The sequence below is a fragment of the Phycodurus eques genome, chromosome 22 (assembly GCF_024500275.1).
Source record: "Phycodurus eques isolate BA_2022a chromosome 22, UOR_Pequ_1.1, whole genome shotgun sequence".
Lineage (NCBI taxonomy): Eukaryota > Metazoa > Chordata > Actinopteri > Syngnathiformes > Syngnathidae > Phycodurus > Phycodurus eques.
Window position 1 is genome coordinate 7,789,085 of NC_084546.1, and position 21,101 is coordinate 7,810,185.

The following is a 21,101-nucleotide window of genomic DNA, read 5'->3' on the forward strand; positions in this document are numbered from 1 at the left end:
AATAAACCTATTCAAGTGAAAGTACATTTTATGACACAACCTATTAGATAACTGATTAACCGAGGGTGTTTTGTTTGTTTGTTTGTTTTTTTACGTAACATTAATCGACACTCCTTGTGTTCACACACAAGCGCATACCAGTTTAATCGCTCAAGGCTCTGGGCTTTTGACGTCACATCCATAAACCACTTGGAATGGGCTGAGCTGTGCGTCAAAATCTGGACTTTTTTTTCTTTTTTTTTTCTAAATGGCAGCTGCCGAGTTGTGCGAGTCAAGTGGGCGGACATGGAGACGGCAAATCCACTTAACTAAATGGATCTGGCTGTCTAGTGTCACCGACGACACGTTTAACCCCTTCCATGTTGCTCATTTTCCATGCACACATAGTAAGTTCCGGGTCAAATTTGACACAGGCCAAGAATACAGTAGAGTATTAATAGCCTGTGTGACATGAGCAAAAATGGACGATTAATCATTAATTAACGTTTCACAGAGGAGGGAAAGGGTCTGAGCTGTGTATTACTTCAGTTCCTTGGTTACTATGCATAATCGTTCTTATGCTGTTCCAGATTCTGGCAACAGGTGCATGTCTCTGCAGTAACCCGGAAATGTGGTTGAAACACAAGACCGTTCTCACGACTGTTTCAAGCTCCCTCTTGAATACTCTTACCACTGTCCCATAGAAAATACACATGGCATGTTCAGTTAAAGGGAAATCCATTTGAGTAAATGTCAAATTTGAACTGGGACAGCAGCCTCAGTGTACACAAACTTTGCTGTCCAACACAGTTTTGGGTGTTTTTCATCACTTTCGAAAAAGGTTGTTCAATTTCACAGTTCGGGGGGATGGCATTTGGTGTACTTTTATTGCTGTCAAATGGGAACCGGTCCAATTTGACCTGAACAGTATATCGGGGTTAAATGGCAACGCGAAAAAGAAAGCACCTGACGATCTGATGAGCAGACAGACGGCATCTGCAAGTGGCATAACCTCACACATTCCTCTCTGCACCAACTCATGTCATTATGCTGAAACAGCGTGTTCTCCATAGCTGAACACCCTGTTCCCGACCCAGCATAATAAGGCCCTTTTTGCTTTTCCATGAGCTGGACAGGAATAGGATAAACATGTGACTCCTCACCAGATAACGGAGTCAAACTGGCCTTGTGACGTTGTCAAGGACAATTCAACTCAAGATTCAAGATTAACCCGCTGATTAACCCATTGCCCGGGTAGTTCTCACTCATACGCTGTCATCCATTCCATGACAGTTGTATGTGCTTAACCTACTTTGTAGCTAAACACTGTCTTGTGCTCTCTGAGTCACAACATGGACTCTTGCGTGCCCTGCTGTGGGCTGACTAATTCATGAAATAAGGTACCACCATCCCTGAATACTCATTATTTTGTGGAGACGTCCAATTATTAATTTTAATAATAAACAAGCTATCAACCTTGATAAGTCACTGGTTGCCACACAATCAATGTGTGCGAGTTCTAATTGCTGAACCGCTGACCCAGAAAACAAATGAACCGAAGCACAGCAAAAGGTGGAAAAACTATAAGTGACTTCTTCACTTGAATTGCTAAAGTAAATTGGTCTTTCCACTTCACTTCTAATTTGTCTTAAACAAACATCCCCAAGAGCAACAACATATCCTGGGAAACAATGGGCAGCACTATGTGAACTTAATATCGTCAACTGTTCAAAGGCCTGCTGAGGCAAAGGAGGAGCTATTTGGATTGAAATGTGATCTACTTAGCAACTAAAATGTGTTTAAAAAAAAAAAAAAAAAAAAGCTGTGTGGAGAGGTGAGCGGAGTCGCCTACTTTTCAGCAGAAAACTAATGTGCATACTCACGTTTGTTCTATGTTATTGCTTTGTGTCGTGAGCCCAAATTTGAGGTAAAGGACATTTTCAGATACGCAGCTGCTCAAGTGAAGTGAAAAAATAAAAATAAAAATGGAGCAATTAACATTCTGGAATACCCTTACATGTGGGCAAAGGAGAACTATGTTTGTCTACTTATGACAAAACAACAATGTTCATATTGATGCTTGAATGTGATACCTTTTCAATAAATTACCCTCAATTCCAAGTTCATTCCCATGGAAAGTTTCCACTTATTTCCCAAATCGCCCATCTTAACTTGCCTTGGAAATTTACCGGAAATGTTCCACCCCTTTTGCATCCCTAATTAAAACAGATTCCTCATTCATTACTCATTAACTACATACAGTACACGACCTCAAACATCATCTTTACGCACACGTTTAGATTTGATTTTAGGCCTCAAATAATTTGGGAAAAAAATGTCAAAGAAAACACATTTCTATGTCCTTTTCCAAGGCATGTCATTACTCAACATAAGTTGTGCCTTTTGCTCAATCGAAGTAGTCCTCTATATCAACGTTGGGGTTAAGCAGGTCCTCCCCGTATGCTGTGAGATCCATCTGGTTCAAGATGAGGTTCTCAAAGGTCTCCTCTAAGTCGGTTTCCCCGATGAGAACCGCTCCGACCATCCTGCCCCCTTGTAAAACCACCTGGAAACAAAAACGCAGCCTATCTATGCAAAGTTGGTCTGACGTACATTTGCAGACACTTCCTGTTTGGTTTAATAATGTCACCTTGACATACTCCTGGCCTTTGGTGCAGCGCAGCAGCAGCTCATAGTCGGACCCCAACCCCTGCGCATTAAACTTTCCGAGCAGCACCACCTACACGAAAAGACGCTTTTATGACTCTTTTCTGACACGGCTGGGAGATCAAAAACGCTTTGTGATATGACCTTGAAGTGTGAGAGGGTTTCTGATTCATTCGTTACTGTTTTACTATTTTGTAGCAAGTCCACTGGCACGCGTTCAATGTGACATACCTTGTAGTTGAAGAATTTAGTTATGTGGGAGAAAAGCTCGAAGCAGAAGTCCAGCTCTATGGCTTCGGACAGCACGCGTGCAGCCATGCAGCGGCCGGCGTGCCAGCCCATCTGACGAGCCTGCGTCCACAAACGCATCTGCGTGCAAAGCGTCAAAGCCCGAAATATCAAAGTGTACAGTTATTTCTTTGAGTGTGCTCTTGGCCGACCTGTTGCCACAGTGGGCTGTGCTCCCAGCATGCCGTGCACACGTCTCCAGCGGCGTAGACGTCCGGTTCCGACGTCACCATGTGGTCGTCTATTCGGAGGCCGCCATCGTCTGCCAGTGCGAACTTAACAAGAATACATTCATGTGTTGTGGCATGATTATTTTAGGTATGAAATATGTAAAAAAAAAAAAAAGGAAAAAATGTTCATGCATTGTGATCAAAGCATGATGTGGTTCTGCTTGGTTGTGTCCTTTAGTGCCATCTAGTGGCCTCAAAACACTGCAAAATGAACAATTTCATAATGTTTAGTGCATTAACTCTTGTACAGTTAAAGCACAATTGTACAGCTTAATTTGTCCCACGGCACATTTACAAAATTAAGAGTCCTGTAATATTTGTTATATCACTTTACTAGCCATTTTTTGGAGGTTCACTGCACTACATTTGACAAATAAAAATGTAATTATTTGGTGCTTCAAAAGCAGTGATTGAAGAGTGACCAAAAAAAAGTTCCCAGACTTACAAACAGTATCATTACTTTAAATGCAGATAGGTCTACATACATTGTTGCCGTGGAGAAATGGCTCCGTGTTCGGCGTGACACCTGTGGCACTCACGACAAAGTCGCACCCAAACGTCTTGCCGTTAGTCAGCCGGACATAAACTGGCCAGGTTCCTTCTGGCAGAGGAGGAGAATAGCATGAAGATAGGGGAAATCTAACAGTGATCGGCAGTGGATATAAAAAGTCGACACACCCCTGTTCAAATACCAGGTGGAGAGAATCAAGAACAGTTTCAAATACCACTCAGTGTTAGTACTAAACCTTTATGCTTCTCCAACTTTAAATGGTCCCAGTTATGTGCTGACTCCCATTTAACACGAGTTTAAATGATCAGTGATGTGATTAGTTCATTCTGTACACAGCCACAACCCCAATTACTCGAGGATGTGCACACTTGTGCAACCATATTATCCCAGTTACTTATTATTGTTTTTTTTTTTTTCAATCGAGTTGTACAAGTTATGGCGGCACGGTGAACGTGTGGTTAGAAGGTCTGCCTCACAGTTCTGAGGACCGGGGTTCAATCCCCGGCCCCGCCTGTGTGGAGTTTTCATGTTCTCCCCGTGCCTGCGTGGGTTTTCTGCGGGCACTCCGGTTTCCTCCCACATCCCAAAAACATGCGTGCTTGGTTCATTGACAACTCTAAATTGCCCGGAGGGGTGAATGTGAGTGCGGATGGTTGATTGTTTGTATGTGCACCGCGATTGGCTGGCAACCAGTTCAGGGTGTACCCCGCCTCCTGCCCGATGATTGCTGGGATAGGCTCGAGCGCTCCCGCGACCCTTGTGAGGATAAGCGGGTCAGATGATGGATGGATGGATGTACAAGTTATAGGTCACAATAATGGTGGAAAAAGCTTTTCAATGATATTTCTGTCTTATTTTGTATTTTCCAAAAACCTGGCACTTGAACAGGGGTGTGTGGACTTTTTACATGCAATGTATATCTAGTTCTCACCGGTATCGGGTTTGTGTGTTTGGGATTGGGAATTGAGCATCTCCTCAGAGGTGAAGATCTGTTCCACCTCACACTGATATTCCACTGAAACTCTACGGGATGCCTGATCGCAACGTGAACAAAAAGGGTCAGTACAGTTTTATTTCCAACATAAATAAACGCAAAGAGGTTTGCGATTGGATTCCATAACAGAGGTTTGGAAGGGTCCTGACCCGCTCTGCTCCTTTGAGAACGAGCCCCTGATGCCAGTCTGGACCGAGTGCACTGCCAGCCTCCGTGGGACCAGAGTCGCGCCCTCGCATGTGTCGATCTGGAAACAACTTCACAGGTGAGCAACGGGATGGGAAAAAGTTCACTTGAGAATCGAGACCTGCCGTGAAGGTCTGAGCCTCGCCGGCTGTCGGGTCTTCCGTGGTGTAGCGAGCCCTCTTGCAGGGAGCGGCTCGCTCCGGCTTGTCGGCGCCCAGCGACGGGATGAGGAACTGCGCCGCTCCCGCGTCGAAGAAGGTGTTTCCGATGGCGCTGTCCTTCACGGCCCAGATCACCTCGCAACCCTCCACCTCATACCTGCACGCGACACATTTATGTACACTTTCTTGCATGATCTTTGATGGCTGAACACACGATACACCAGTGATTCCCATTGGTGTGCTGCATGAAATCATCTAATTTAACTGTGAATTGGTATGCAAATGTTTCTTTTTTTTCAGTGAACCCCCATATTTTCACAATTAGGCAGATTTTTGCGGGAACCGAGCCACCGTTATTCGCTGATAAAATCAGTTAGTCACTGATTTGTGCCTAGCTTAAAGCCATGTCTACCTTTGGGCCAAGAAACAATGTTGACGTGAGCGGAGCAGCTTATAGGCCATAGCCTTGTCTAATAGAAAGAAAAAAAAAGTGCCTTGTGTCTTGTTGCTGCCAAGTAACTATGTTAAAGTGAGATGATGAGTTTCATTGAGACAAAAATAGTACTCACACTAACTCCAAGGCAATCCCTCCATTTCCAATCACGACTATCCTCTTAGCTTGAGTTAACTGCGTCTGAAACTCCTGCAACAAGCAAATGCATTAACTGTGAGTGTGTTGAAATGATTAAGATTCTAAGATAGCAAATATTCTGCCAGATATTATCAGTTAAAATCACAACTGTATATTTGCTTGGAATTTTATCCGACAAGAGGAAAAAGAATAACTTTAAGAGGATATTGCCCTCATTTGCATAATCTACCTCCAGTCACTGAGTGATCAACCTTATTTGTTCAGTCCCCTTTGGAATTTCACAGCTGTACATTCAAGCTGAAATCCAATAAATCCAGGGTAAGTAAAAGAAGTTGGGTACCTGGGCACTGTCCGTGTCCCGAATTCCCAGCACATATGGCTTGCCCTGGGTTAGCAGCTTTGGTCTGGCACCGCTGCAGATGCAGAGCTTCTCGTAGCCATAAACGTGTCCATCTGCAGTTTCGACCAACTGGGAACAATACATTGTTTATAAAATAACTAAAGATAATAACCGGTTGTGCATATTTGGGGGGGGGGGAATAGCAGGATCATTTTAGTCACAATGAAGACGTTTCATTTTTGTTTTGATTGTTGGTGTAGTGTGACCATGTATCCACAGGGCGGAGGTATTTCACCGATAATCAACATGAATATTAAAAGCCATCACGAGCAGCTGTACGGTATCGTGGCTGCACTTCGCTTTAGAACGAGGTGAATACATTTGGGTCATTCCCAGAATTGGAGCACCTTTTCATCCCGTAGGAATCTTACGTGTGATTGTGTGTGCAGTGTGTTAACGGCAGAGGGGATGACAGTCAAGTTGGGGAATTTCTCCTGCAGAACACTGGGTGGTTGCTCCTCCACATCAAACTCTTCCAGAACCTTGGCCACCTTGCAGAGAGCAAAGACACGTCATGAGGTTTGAGGCTGCATGTCAACGTCACTTGATGAGGGGTGTTCATTTTTAGTTGAACTGTACATTTTGGTCATCACTGGGGAGTGTGTCTGTGCGTTCTACGAGTAAGATCTGACAGTCTTTCGTCTGTGTCTGACCTGTTTGTAGTTGGTCACTGCCTTGATGTGCGGGCCTGCGGTAATCAGGGCGACGTCAGTTGACGGTAAACGGGATGACAACTGGCGACACACACAGAAAACTTTAGCAATACTGCAGGGTTAGTGCGGGTGTAGCGGCGTTTCGTGTTAATATTTCACCTGCTCAACACACGTCACCCCCGCGATGCCACCTCCGACGACGACACATTTGAACGTTTTCCGTATTCTATCTGTCATGGTAAAGCTAAGCTAACGGTGTGCGACACATTTCCAAGCACGAGAATGCGCTTCAAAAGTATACCCTCCAGGTCCTTCAGTGTGATGAGATGAAACTAAAAAATCGAAATTATTGACTCATTCATGATTATCGAAACGAGAATGAGTCTGTCGATTGCTACATGCGAGCTTCGGGGTTACAGTAAATTCACTTCCGTGTTTACATGAATTACGGCAAGCGACAAGCGCATTTACGTAAACTACGGCAAAAGATAATGGAAGGCTTTTCCGCGAAAACAAAGATATGCAAGTTTTATTCCGCTTTATATATTTTCTAAAATATATCGTATAGTGCTGTACAGTATAAATGTTGTGCAGACATCCTGGCAATGTGGCAACCCCCACTGTTCGAAATTACGTGACAAGTGCACCTGTAATGTCAGAGATTAATGGGGCCACCTGTTCATGAATTAGACATGACACTTTCATCAGCCTACATCAGCGCCGTGGTATAAACACCTCCACATCGGATGGCAGCTGAAGTGCAATGCAATTTGTGATTATTTTTTTACCTATTTATTTCTTTATTTTTTTGCATGAAGTCATCAACTGATCTAGGCACGATACCCATCGTGACTGCATTGCTTTTTTTCATGTTTTTTTTCTCTCTCCATGATTCATCAGCAAAAGCTGGCACTTGTTCGATTTTTTTTTTTTTTTTTCCCCCCCAGAAACCTTTTATGTCCATTTTAACTACGTAGATGTCAGTGTCTGAGATGATCAGGTCACTGGTAATCCAACACAGGTTAATGCCATGCGTCATATTTCCCCTCTTGATGTTCATTACGTGACCCTAAATAACCCCAGCAGGAAGAAAACACATTCCTTGACATTAATTAATATATATATATTCTCTCTCTTACATATATATATGTGGCATGACAAATTGAATAAACTACTTTCCGGAGGTAATGTGATATTACATATTTTTGCAATATTATTGTGTATCTAATACATGAGGTCACCTCATGATGTTAATGAAATGTATGTTTTGTCAACCCAACCCAATTAAACAGAACCATCAGAAATATTAGCTTGTTATGCCAAATGAATGGAGCATGTTGAAGATTTATTGCTCCATCCACAGATTCCTCTCATTGTTTCGGGCTGATATCATCAAGGTAAATCCATATTAAAATAAAATCCCATAAATCATTTCTTTGGCTAAATGTAAGGTCAAAATAGCTTAGTTGAGATACGACAGCATACCAATTATATTATTCAATTCTACTGATATTCCTTCTGCTGGAACCAGCACAGCTTGTTTCTGTGTATTTTTATGAAACAGGTTATGACTAATATTTTGAATTGGAAAATAATTATTGGAAAGGGAGCTCATCCGGATAAAATGACATTTCCGTCCAGTAAAATAATCCACTGCACACAAAAAAAAGTTCATAAATACAATGTAAGTACAGTATAGATATAGATTAGAAAACTGACTTTCCATGTCAGGGATTAATTTAGTCATATAAATACAAATAAAAAATAAAAAAACACAACTATACTTAACACCAGAGCTCCAGATGAAGTGAAATAGCAAATGATTTATTTAAAGACCAATGGAATTAAACTTCTATGAGGCACGAAATTGAACATGCTTATGTCATACTTGCATACATGTTAGACAGTCAAGTTTCTTATGATTGTCAGTGATTTGAATGCTTTTCAGCTTCTATACAATAATGTGGATCAGAACATCTCGTTTTATTAGGGGGGGGGGGAACATTTATACAGCTTGTTTTTTTTTCTTCCATCAAAATAGGTCATATAGCACTTTTGATAGTTTTTATTGATAGCGTTGTTTGTTCTCATATTCATATCATGCCACTGTGGAAGAGCACTGAAAATAACACATTGAGCAAAAGACACCGCAGCTTAAAGTTTATCGTGAACAGGAACACATTCATAATTATTGTAAAGTTATCATATACAGTCATCATTGGTCATATGTACTAGAGAGGGAGGGAGTAGTTGGGAGGCAGAAGTAGGTCCCTCTTGCCATAGGTGGCAGATCCCACGTTGGTTGGCGCGTACACGGTACCGATGGTATTACTGGAACGCACCAGAAAGTCTGCTAGTCTTTGGGTGACACAGGTGGCCGTGTTGCACTTTCTCTTTTGGACGGAGTGACTATAATGACAAGAGAAGATGCTGTTGGAAGCAAAAGCACCAGATTGACTTCACTCGGAGAGATAAGCCACCTGTTCGTATCTCCTTGTTGGGATCGTGTGGCCATGAGGCTGAGGAAAGGGTTGGAGAAGGGGAACATGGGCAAGGACCATTCTTCGCCATCGGGCAGAGCGCTCTCCACGTCGCTGAACGAGCTGGAACTCGAGTGTCTGAATCACAAATGAGAAACCGGATGGCGCAGATGATGACGTTGATGACCACCTCTTGGAACGATAGTCCCGAAGGGGTGAACAAAAAGTGGCCACTTAAATCCCCTCATTTCGCTCCACATCTTCTCAGACGAGCACAATTTTGCACAATTTCGATGGCGCGCCGACCTCCGGTTATACGGCTGCATCTCGTAAGAGTAACCGTACATGTAGCCTTACTGCAAAATAGAAAAATGGGGATGTTTGCAGCGCGGTCACTCACCTCTTGCTCGGGGCCGCGGCGATGCAACGCAGCAATACAGACAGCATTAAGACGAATGCGGCCACCCTCGGGTGATACATGGTGATGGGTAATCTGCGGGGGGAAATGCAATTCATCACATTTGTGCGACAACAACGCTGTACATATTGATTCAGCACACGAATAGGAATAATCATCAACTGAGCTTTCACATTATCGAACATTCTGACATAATTCAATATATTAATATTTGATTCCTTTTTTTCAAAATCTCCAATTTAGCTCGAGCGTAACTAAACCTGACGATTAAAATTTGGCACATGTGACATTGTGGTTAAAAAAAAAGATCTATATAAATGTTATTATATCCATTAGATAAGAAATTACATTTCAATAATAGCCAACACGTAAATGCCATATTGTACCTTGTTGTACGAATACAAATACAAAAATATATTTAAAAAAATAATACAATTGAAAAATAATTAAAATGTCTATTAATATGACACAGTGCGCGTTATTTATTCAGCATAATTAAACCTGCCTATCAAATTTTAGTACACTCGGCACCGGGTAACAATTATACTATATTAATTATAAAATATATATCTACTTTTGATCTTTTTCCAAATATTAGAATGTTTTGGTATTTAAAAATACATTTTAAAATTCATTTGAACAATAAAATGGCCAATTAGAATGAATAAATATGTAATAATAACATATTTATACCTATACAGAAGTACTTCATATTACTCAAGTCATGTAAGAAAATGGACAGGGGTAAACATGACTGGGACTAGATAAGTTGACACACAAAACTATCAATGAAAAGTCAACAAGCCCAATGTACTTACATGTTATACGTGATGCCAATTCCAGCCTGGTGTATTGAGGAGCAGTCCAGAGGTTTGCCACACTGTCTGCCAATGCGCCAACACTTATAGGTGCTGCGCTCAAACCACTTGTGACATCAGTTCTCCAAATATAGCTGTGCATTTTTTATTTTTTTATTTTTCGTTCACAATGAATGAGGTGGGGTTGGGCGGCGATATCTTGCAATGGCGTATATTGTATGCATCGCTGTGCTTTAAAGGCACGCCCTTCAACCCTCGCACACCAACTTTCACAGCACTCGCACACACCGAAATCCGTCATACGTCACCATCTTCATCGTGGCCATCGTCGTTTTCATTAGCATAAGAGATGGCGCCGACCCCCTCCGAAAACCGATACCTGGGAGAGAGGCCGATGTACCTCCCGATGCTTTCTGAAGTTTTAGGTCACTCCAACTCTGCCCCTTCCCGCTTCCCTCCGGACTTCAATTGATCATGAATAATGAATGGCGTGCCATTACCATCATCAATAATAAAGAGCGGTTCATTATTTTAACGGGACAAGTCACAACAAGTACGAATGAGTAAATGAACGACACGAGCACCGAATCATACGTCTTTTCATTTATTCTATTTTTCTTTTTTGCCGCCTCCTGTCGTTACCGGTACCGGAATCACAAAAGAAGAAGAATCAGGCGTTTTCCTCCTCTCAATTAAACATACTGCAGTCACTGAGCGATCATGACCACACTTACTTTTCAGAGGAAGACGAGAGATGTGATACGACAACATATGTGCACAAAATCAGTACAGTTTGGAGTACACTACGGTTTCCTGGGTAATATTTACAAAGTACTCCACTTTAAAAAAAAAAATGAACGCCACTCACACTGACTCTGAATAAACAAATATATGAGTCCATGTAAATGAAAAGGACCTTGTTCACGTGGGCTGAAGCTTTGTTTTAGGGTTTATGTAAATATGCAAAAATATGCCATTTTCACTCCACCTTTTGATATATAGCGCCCATATCTGTTTTGCGTTAATGCGTAAAATCAAACATCAAAGAACCTTCTACTGGAGTAGTGGTGCCTCTGTGTATGTCATGTTTTTATGAATCCATTTACTCAATTCGTTTCAAATTTAAGGTTTTGGAATTAAAAAGTAAGTAAGTATTATCCTTTTAAAAAAAAAAAAAAAAAAAAAAATCATATTGATAGTGCATTTGTGTGATAGCAATCATTTTAAATCACAGATATCTACTGAGAAATAATATTTAAAAAAATACACCTTCCTTGTAAAATTACCACTGTAATATAATCTATAATATAAAAAGCATAAACAGACAACATAATATTAATACAGAACTCACCGAACGGTGCAGATCCAGAAGGAGTTTTAAATGATTTCTGAACTCTTTACTCATTTCTAAATGTCAATATAGTAATGATTAGTGTTTGGGACAAAATGCAACTTCACATCCTTGCTTTTAATACTATAAATCCAAGACATTTAGACATCATTTGAACAGAATCTCTATTGTTGTGCATTGCCAGACTTCTGCATCATCATGAACACACGCAGTCACATTATTACACATTTTAATTTAAGAAGATAAGGTCATCAGAGCTGTGGTTGCTGCTTTTGCACTCACAAACATGTCAAAATTAGGGTTGCAAAATTGGCTTAATCCTGGCTAAAACAACCGGATTTGATGCATCTGCCCCGACGTCAGTCGCTAATTTTCTTTGTGTTGCCTGTCAGAACCCGCGGACAGAGCAATCTTTGAACGCGCCGCCTTTAAGGTACTGAAGCGCCCTCAAATGTGGGAAAGGAGAGATCTATTTTGCTTGGACTTCCGCACATGACCAAAGAAAATTTTTGATGTGAATGCTTGAATATGATACATTTCCATTTAATTACCCTCAACTTCCAGTTCATTCCCATAACTCCCATTCAAAGTTTCAAATTTGGAACATTTGCAAAATTCCCCAGCTTAACTCCCCATGGAATTTTACCGCAAAATTTCCAGAAATTGACCGTAAATATTTCACCACTTTGCAACCCTAGTTGAAATACTTCGGTAATATAATAATGATAAAATGTCACATAATACTGTTAGCGTATGGGAGGATAACAAAGTGGCCTCAGTGGGAATGGGCTGTTTTCAAATGAGTTATTTTCACAGCACTCAGTTTCTTTGCTGGATGTTCCGCTTCGGCTTTTTTGCCAACTTCGTGGTCGTCCTCGTCGCTTTGTGGCGCGAGCCTCTCCGCGGCCTCGGGTGCGATGCATGCAGCGGCGAAGCCATTTTTGGGAATCCCCCCGACCTCCCGTGCGGCCCTCGCGTCGAGCGGCTCAGCCGTAATTCTTGATTGGGTGTGTAGTTCCATTTGCTTGAGCGTTTTGGGCTCATCCTCCTCCTTTTGGAACTGCTTTCGGAGGAGGATTATCACAGCGAATGTGACGAAAAAGGAAATGCCGCTGATACCGGAGACCAGACCCAGGAAGATGACCCTGCAAAATGTTTTGGGGGTTAATGGGGCGCTTGGAATTGTTGGCCAATCCTGACCCCCAAAATATCCTAAGCCGTGCGTAGTATTCGTAGTATAGTAGTACCATGGTGTCATACCTGTACATATTGGCATCGTAAAGGCGACAAGCACCTCTGCCCCCGCACTTTTTAACCGACCACTTCAAGCACGTCAAATCGATAAACGCTCCAAAGTAAATCGGCGCTGGGATCCCACCTATAGAAAACCGATCGGACAATATCCATATCATCAATCAAATAATGCGAATGTTGCGCATTTCATTGTCAACACTTACCAAGGACCCGAATAATCATGGTCTGCATACCCAACGCAAGGGATTTAAGATGCGGCGAGATGCATCTGGAATAATAATAAGAATGTTGGTTTTTTTGTAAGTCAAAATTTGGCTCATAACACAAAGCAAACGCGGCTTGTAACTAGTAAAACTCGCAAGTTGGGGCATAAGTCAAGGAAGCGATGTATTCGAAAAACCGACCTTATTGTGACCATGTAAGCAGGTGTGATTCCCAGGGAGCTGATGAAAGCGCTGAGAACGGACACGGCCATGTAGAAGCTGAAACTGCGGCTGCAGCTTTTGGCTCGAGGGCACTGCCCCAGTTTGACTGACGTACTGCTGCCCGCCGGGAAGGACGCAGACACGCAAGTGCAGTTGTGGAAAACCTGTAGGAGGGCGACTATTGTTATCTACGGTGGTTTGGAGTATTTCTTTGGAATGCATCTTGGGCAACATTTGTTCTGGACTGCTGATAAAAAAATGTGGAGTTGTTTTCCATCTACCGCTGCAAAGCAATGGGGGGTGGGGGGAGTCCTACTGTTTTTTTGCCGAATCCGCTATAGCTGAGGCAGCCAGCCATACACGGCGAGATGTACGTGATGCCACTGTCCGAGCACACTGGGTCCCAGTCCTCCGCCGAGCACGAACAGTTGCTGTTACACTCCGAGAAGAGCGTTCGGCCACTGTGTAACACTCCTGGTGTCCTGTCAGTGAAAGAGCACAGTAAAAAGAAAAAAAACTAGCAAAAAAAAGTAGTGACATGTACAGTATATGCAATTTTAAATGCCGTCCAAGAGACAAGAATCAATATATTTTTGTCCTCTCCCCTTCACTGACCCGTTGTACGAGGTGGTGAGTCCAGCCACGGGAATGTTGTCGCACTTGGTGCCGAACTTGAGCAACATGAGGAAGTAGGCCCCGAGGGACACGGCGAACGAGAACTGAGCCCCCGACACGATGCTCAGCTTGTACCGCTTCATCACGACACCCCCCAGGAAGATCCCCATGGCGACGGCCGGCAGGGTCAACACCCCTGCAAATAAAAATGGGAAAAAAGGGAGTTCAAGTGGCTCATTTAGCATCAACCATTCCCTACTCTCCTTCCTCTTTCCATGTTATTTGAATTCCTTATCTGATCTACATGAGAAAACTACTAGACGCGTGATATTAACTTGAATACCATTGCACAATGATAAATGCCAGTAAATCCTTTTTATATCCCAAGAATGAATTTATCTACTGTATGTGAGAACAGGCCGATGTTTGCCCTTTCCTGGTAAAAGACACACTGGGATCTGCTATGGTTGCAATTAAAACTAACAAATCTGTCTTCTTGAGCTTGTAAAGACTTACTAATTAATATTATAAATCTGCAATGTGCCTAAAACCATCCAATTTAAACCAAGTCTCTGATTGCAGAGGTTCTCTATCTTGACATCACTGAGTCTTCATGTCATTTTACCTATGAGGAAGTTGGCTCTGGATGCCGACTGTCCAAACTGCTGCTCCATATATTTGGCATTAAAGGTGAACATGCCGACAAGCGAGTTGAACTTCAGCGTGCTGCCACAAAGGAGCAGGAAGTAGGTAGGATTGCACAGCAGGTGCTTCAATGAGGGAAGAAACCCTAAACGAAAAGAAGTCAAGGCGATCAGCCTGGCATCTTGTTGGGTAATGGTGGGCAAAATGGCACACCTGCATACCATGGGCGATTTCTGCTATCTTTTTAACGGGCTTGTTGTTGTCGGGGGAGTCCGCTCTGGCATCCGGAGTCTCTTCCACGGGTGCGGCCTTGGCCTCTTCAACCTCCGGTGAGCGGGGCAAGAACCAGAAGGGAAAGCTGGAGAGGAAGAGGAGGCCGGCGGACACCAGCATGCCCATCCACCAGGCTCCCACCCAGCGGGCATCATTGGGAGAGATGGTTACCGTTTCTGGAAGCGAATAGTTGCCACGTAGTACATATTGTACGTACAAGTGACGGGTCACGCATTTGCCACTATCGCGTCGCAATTATCGAAATCATCAACACCACGGGCACATACACAGTTCAGACTCACCCATGTCAACATATCCAATGTCAACGTATATATTGGCACAATAGGACCCAAGGAGGTAGCCAAAGACAGGGCCCAGGAGAGCAATTGTCTGCAGACAAGCTGCCAAACAAGAAAGTAACAAATACATTGGTTTTCCAATTACGCCGTTCATATAAAGAGATTAGGAATTGACTTTTTACCGATGTAGAAGGGAGAGTTTTCAGCTTTAGCGAAGTCGTCGATGTACGAGATGCCCAGAGGTGTGACGGGAGTCTCTCCGATCCCCCGCAACGCATTCCCCAGTAACACGTAGATCCACATATTGGAACCGGGCTCCTTTTCGCAGGCTTTGCGAACACATTGAATGGCGGGGCGTTCAGGGTCAGAACATGGCGCGTGGAAATGCGTCCAATTCCATTCAGGAGGAAAAAATGCAGTCCATCGCCTCTATTGCGTTGGCTATCTCCAATATGCTATTGATAATGAGAGTAGCGATGCAAAATAGAATTTCTGAGAGGGTCTATGGGATAGGTTGACTGAAGACTGTAAGCTTAAGGGTCTGTATATGCACAAAAAAATAAAGTAAATAAATAAATCAAAATGGATGGATGGTTTTAAAGGGTTTGTGACCAGATGATACTCTGCATACTGATAGCATCATGGATGTGAGGCCACTGTGTGTCTTCACCTGGTCGGGAATCATGGCGCGTGTGTGTGTGTTTGTGTGTTTGTATGGGAGCAAGTCTAAGCAAGGCATTCCCGGAATACTTGAAACGAAGCCAGCATTTTGAGTTTATCCATGTCTGTGTCTGCTTCTTCCCAACATTCGGATATTGAGCCGAGGCTTCGACATTCCGAAGCAAATATTTGTTACCTACTTTCCCTCTTCTCTAAGAAGGTTAATTCGGTATTAAAAGCGAGGCTTCTGTGGGAATGCTGCTGCTCGTGCTCACTTGGGGGGGGGGGGGGGGTAAAGAAAAGTTAATCCCCCGGGGGGGGGGGTGGCATGGGAGCTGTACCTTGTGTCGCGTTGCGTCCCGTTTCGTTCCAGTGGCTCACGTCGTTCTCAGGAATGAGACAGGCGACGGGGCTCGTACTGTCATTCTGGAAAGCCGTGATGACTGTATCATACCTGTAGCTGTGAAAGAGGTTAGAGGTCTCAGGTTATTATTTTATTTTATTATAATGTTTTTTTTTGTTTGGTTTTTTGGGGGTCATTTTGATTTTTAAAACAACCAGATTAGTCAGTTATATGAAGTAGAAATAAAATAAAATATGTCAAGGAGTTTATTTTCGTGATAAAGAATAATGCATTGCACATGTAATGTAATGTACGTTCTTATTTTATTCAGAATTCATTTCATAATAATTCATGAATCGATATTCAAGCAAATATTACAAATGTTAAATGTATAAATAACATTTTTCATTTAACATTATTAAAATTGTATTATTTACAAAAAAATCTATTCACTATTTAATGAGATATTAAGTAAATATAAAAATGAATAAATGCATTTTAATTAACCCATTCTCGGATAAAATGCCTAAATTAATTAAACATACTCTGGGAAAAAATATTGATTAATTCTTTTTTTTTAATTGTTATTATTTATAATTTAATTAAATAGTAATTCAATAACAATTATTTAATAAAATAAAATAAATTCGATTTTTGTAATTGTTCATTTGATTATTCTTTATATTTACAAAAAAATCAACAAACCAAACATTTAGTGAGATTAACGAATACAAAATACTTTTTTAATGCAGGAGTACATTTGTATTAAACAATTTTAAGGAGGAAAAAACAGCTTACTTAAGGACTCGTGGTAATGCAAATGCTCAGTAGGTCGTTTTCAAGAACACATACTTTAACCACATGTACCTAATGAAATGGGCAGTTAGTGTGCCTCTGTTAAATATTTATGATATTGTGACTGCTAATATGAAATATTAATGATCATAACCTGTGACAAAACTCCTATTAATATGATACGAACTGCAGTAATTGATATTGTCCAAATAGTAATTTACAAAATAGAGCCTTATCCTCTTTGCAAGGCAGAATTTTGATTGCCGCTCTTGTGATGGTATACCAAATAAAGTGTCCAATGAGTGTCTCCACTTGCAGGCATTGGATGTGTAACCCCCGAATTCTCTTACGGTCCCATGAAGAAGTGGGTCAGTCCGGTGAGAAGTGCCCCCACCGCCATGAGAACGGAGCCCCCCGCGATGAGCCTGGGCCGATGCATCTTGGCGCCAAAATGGCTGACCACGGCTAGAAACAACAGGTTGCCTTCCTCCAGGAAAAGAGAGAGAGAAAATGCATTTCCCTGTCATCGTATGTAAAAATTGACAATGAACTGTACAGGACAACGTTGTAAAATCATGAAAAAAAAAGTAACCAGCGAAACACTATGTTAAATTTACAGTAATATTTTGTTAATGACTTAACCATCCACAAATGCTCATTTAAAATTACAAATATGTTAAAAGAATCATATTTCTCTGTAGAATTTACAAATACATGTAGTGTAAACGAGGACCAGACCAATATGATTTTTTTTGGGGGGGGCGATACCGATTCCGATATTTGGCCAAAGAAAGATGTAATGAATAAAATTACTCTTTTGTTGGTTACCTACATACCCCAATATAACATTTTTGTTCTCAAATTACATGAAATTAATAGTGATTTTCTATTATCATTTTTTTGCTGTGAAGCCATGAGGTTCCCAGAATGCAGTGCGCCATGCAATGTTGTATTCTGGAAAAAGATTATGGCAACCCAGCTTCCAGATTTTTTCCCGTAAAAGCTACAGAATTTCTTTTCGCGTACGGCTAAGGAATGTTTTGTGGCTCATGAGTCCGATGTGGTCATACCCATCTCGAAACTGCCATCTACGAGGCCAATGTGCGAACTGGAGAGGTCGAAACGTCTCTCGAGTTGCGTGATGGAGCTCTTCATGAAGGTTCCTGTCAGGGTCTTGCAGAAATAGGCGAAGGACAGCGCCACGATAAACATCTGGACAACACAAAAAAAGGGGCCGTCAGGGACTTAATTCAGGATTACCCTCTCACGCTTACAACTGAAACCCTCTCGTACACATAACACTCTCATGTCCACGACTGCTCACACACACATTACCGATTTTTGTTTTTGCTCACACACACGTCACAGAAATGCTGTCACACACAACTGCTTTTTTTTTTCACGCTCATATACACGACTGAAACGCTCTCACACACTCCTAAGAGCGTCTCACACATTCTACTGAAATTTAAAATACTGAAGCACTCACACACACTGTGGAACACTCCCACACTCGACTGAAACCCACTCACAACTGAAACGCTCTCACACAAACGTCAGAAATGTTTTCACTCTTATCTTCAAATGAAATGCTCTCATTTGCACTCGTCAGTTGATACCTTGAGAGTTGAGATGCCACGTCGGCGCGTTCTGCTTATGTCTACGTCGGAGACGCAGAGGGCCTGCTGGCTGGTCATTTTGGTCCGGTCCACGAACGTTACCTCCATCTTGAAGTCAAGCTTTCACCACTTAAGCCTGCTGCTCTGCATGGGAACTCAACTGGGCCTCTCCCTTAGACACAAAGGGGAAATATCCATGGAAAAGCATAGAAAGACTTCGTACTTGTCACTGAAAAGTAGTTCAGTCACAAAAAGCATCTGACTAGATGCGTCGTGCAATTTTATGGGAGATGGAATTTTTTTCATTCACCGTATCTTGCCAATCTTCATACTACTATGTACAATGAACAGCATGTATGAAATATACAATGTCCAATTCTTCAATCTCACAGCTAACTGTCAAGCGACTTCACAATATGGAAGGAGCTAAAAAACCACTGTGAGACATCGCTACAGGTGGTTTCTCAACGGTCTTAGTGAAAAGCACAATGAAGCCCCGTAATATCAACGACTCATCAGCTACAAGGTTTGCGTTAAACTGTGTAAACTCTGTTTCTAGAAACATGTTGATGGTAATCGAAATTTATGGGAATAAATGGACCCTAGTGAACAAGTGGATTCCAGTACCTAGTGCATCCTCAGGCCCATCTCGGGGGACTCTCCCTCTTGTCGAGGCTGTTGGCCATGTCGGGGGAAAAAAAGACAGACCTGCCCAGTCAGAGCTGCTATCCTGCCGCTTGGCGCGGGACAAAAGGCCGTGCACATTTTTATTCCACAGGCATGCAAGCGCCTCCAGGAGGGCAGAGCAACAAGCGAGGAGAGGTGGAGCAGTCTGATTATAAGGAACTTCAAACCAGGCCCTTTGTGCAATAACTTTTCTATTTACATGCTGCACTGGGATTTCAGTTTAAGAGAGCAATTGAACTATTCATCTATTGTCCAGTCCACTGACACATCATTCACAGTTTTACATTTTGTTTAATCCTTTCATACTGTTCATTTGCCGTGCCCGGTTTAATATTATCCTCAAAATAATTGTCTCGATCAAATTATAAATTTGAGTTTTCAAAATGTATTAATAACCTCTCTGATATCAGTAAATTGATGATTAATCCTCAATCAATGTTTTAGCGAAAAAGGAAAGTGTATTTTTGCAGGTACATGCAAAAGATACAATGAACCTGTGTATCCACATGTTGCCATGTTCACACATGAGTCAATCATTTTGTCAGTAAATTGAGACGAGAGCATCATTGTTTCGGTATTCGTACTTTTTGGATTTAAAATGGGTGCTTTGTCTTTTTTTTAGGCTCCAAAAATCCCAGGATTAGGATTAAGATCGATCACATTCCTGACCACTTCCCAACACACATGAGAACGGAGTTGACACCCTTTACTTTTCTAAATTGCTCATTATTCATAGTAAATATTTGTGGCATTTAATAATCAATTGAATTTGGATTGATTTTGACTTGACTTTGCTGTGTACAGCATTAGGTGTTTGGAGAAGAGCTGTCGATATTTCAAGGTATAGTGCTCCCACTGCTGGGGAGATACGAGACTGCGAACGTTAAAAGTACAATAATGTTTTATCTGCAGGTACACGACTGTAAAACATAATGTGAGTAATCATAAACAAATCATCATAAAGTATATTAGTTAGGAGGATAAGGCCAAAACAAACTAAAGGTGCTAAAGTTTTGAATGTCGGGGGAGGGGGAGGAATGCGAGTTAGTACATCACAGCATATCATGGTCAATTTATGGTAGTAATTAAAAAAAACAACAACAACATCGGGGAAAAACAGTGATATTTTTTTTTCTTTTTTAAGGAAACAATCCACACAATTGTACAAAAAGACGTTACAGAACAAAATATACAGTGGGTACGGAAAGTTTTCCGACCTCCTTACATTTTTCACACTTTTGTTATGTTGGAGCCATTTGTTAAAATCATTTAAGTTCATTTTTTTCCGCATTAATGTACACACAGCAACCCATATTGACAGAAAAAAAAACGTCCTTGTTGAAATTGTTGCTGATTTATTAAAAAAGAAAAACCGAAATATCACACAGCCATAAGTATTCAGACCCTTTGCTGTGACACGCACATATTTAACTCGGGTGCTGTCCATTTCTTCTGATCATCCTTGAGATGGTTCTACACCTTCATGAGGTCAAAGGAACTGCCTGAAGAGCTCAGAGACAGAATTGTGGCAAGGCACAAATCTGGCCAAGGTTACAAAAATAACTTAAGGTTCCTAAGAGCACAGTGACCTCCATAATCCTTAAATGGAAGACGTTTGGGATGACGAGAACCCAAAAAGAAAGAAGTAAAGAAGAGAGGGGAAAAAGTTTGAGAAAGTCAACCATCACTGCAGGCACCAGGCACTGCTCATCACCTGTCCAACACAGTCCCAACAGTGAAGCATGGTGGTGGCAGCAT

The 21,101-nt window shown here is 41.8% G+C and overlaps 3 protein-coding genes and 1 long non-coding RNA gene across 6 annotated transcripts; 1 reads left to right on the forward strand and 3 right to left on the reverse strand.

Moving 5' to 3' along the window:
- Positions 1–1,940: 1,940 nt before the first annotated feature.
- On the reverse strand, positions 1,941–7,111 carry pyroxd1 (pyridine nucleotide-disulphide oxidoreductase domain 1). Of its 2 annotated transcripts, none has more exons than XM_061668345.1 (13): positions 6,821–7,111; positions 6,662–6,742; positions 6,380–6,499; positions 5,949–6,077; positions 5,586–5,659; positions 4,977–5,173; positions 4,819–4,916; positions 4,607–4,709; positions 3,650–3,762; positions 3,087–3,209; positions 2,878–3,015; positions 2,630–2,719; positions 1,941–2,545 (listed from the first exon to the last, which is right to left on the reverse strand). In XM_061668345.1, the coding sequence occupies exons 1-13, from the start codon at positions 6,896–6,898 to the stop codon at positions 2,387–2,389; spliced, it is 1,503 nt and encodes a 500-aa protein (XP_061524329.1). In that variant the 5' UTR covers positions 6,899–7,111; the 3' UTR covers positions 1,941–2,386. The 2 variants fall into 2 exon arrangements, with proteins under 2 accessions (XP_061524329.1, XP_061524328.1); XM_061668344.1 differs by having other exon boundaries at positions 3,650–3,765.
- Positions 6,264–17,872, forward strand: LOC133397449 (uncharacterized). The gene is made up of 3 exons (XR_009767616.1): positions 6,264–6,319; positions 6,398–6,527; positions 17,356–17,872. It is a non-coding gene; the product is annotated as an uncharacterized LOC133397449 (long non-coding RNA).
- LOC133397385 (islet amyloid polypeptide) lies at positions 8,861–9,621 on the reverse strand. The gene is made up of 3 exons (XM_061668208.1): positions 9,542–9,621; positions 9,142–9,279; positions 8,861–9,070 (listed from the first exon to the last, which is right to left on the reverse strand). Exons 1-3 carry the CDS (start codon positions 9,619–9,621, stop codon positions 8,893–8,895), a joined length of 396 nt encoding a protein of 131 aa, XP_061524192.1. The 3' UTR covers positions 8,861–8,892.
- LOC133397445 (solute carrier organic anion transporter family member 1C1-like) lies at positions 11,825–19,449 on the reverse strand. 2 transcript variants are annotated; one of them, XM_061668342.1, is made up of 15 exons: positions 19,284–19,449; positions 18,657–18,828; positions 18,108–18,249; positions 17,388–17,520; positions 16,241–16,359; positions 15,422–15,568; positions 15,243–15,341; positions 14,889–15,116; positions 14,648–14,812; positions 14,023–14,218; positions 13,724–13,889; positions 13,387–13,571; positions 13,186–13,250; positions 12,989–13,106; positions 11,825–12,873 (listed from the first exon to the last, which is right to left on the reverse strand). In XM_061668342.1, the coding sequence occupies exons 2-15, from the start codon at positions 18,762–18,764 to the stop codon at positions 12,504–12,506; spliced, it is 2,241 nt and encodes a 746-aa protein (XP_061524326.1). In that variant the 5' UTR covers positions 18,765–18,828; positions 19,284–19,449; the 3' UTR covers positions 11,825–12,503. The 2 variants fall into 2 exon arrangements, with proteins under 2 accessions (XP_061524326.1, XP_061524327.1); XM_061668343.1 differs by lacking the exons at positions 18,657–18,828; positions 19,284–19,449 and having other exon boundaries at positions 17,388–17,524; positions 18,108–18,208.
- Between the last annotated feature and the right edge of the window lie 1,652 nt (positions 19,450–21,101).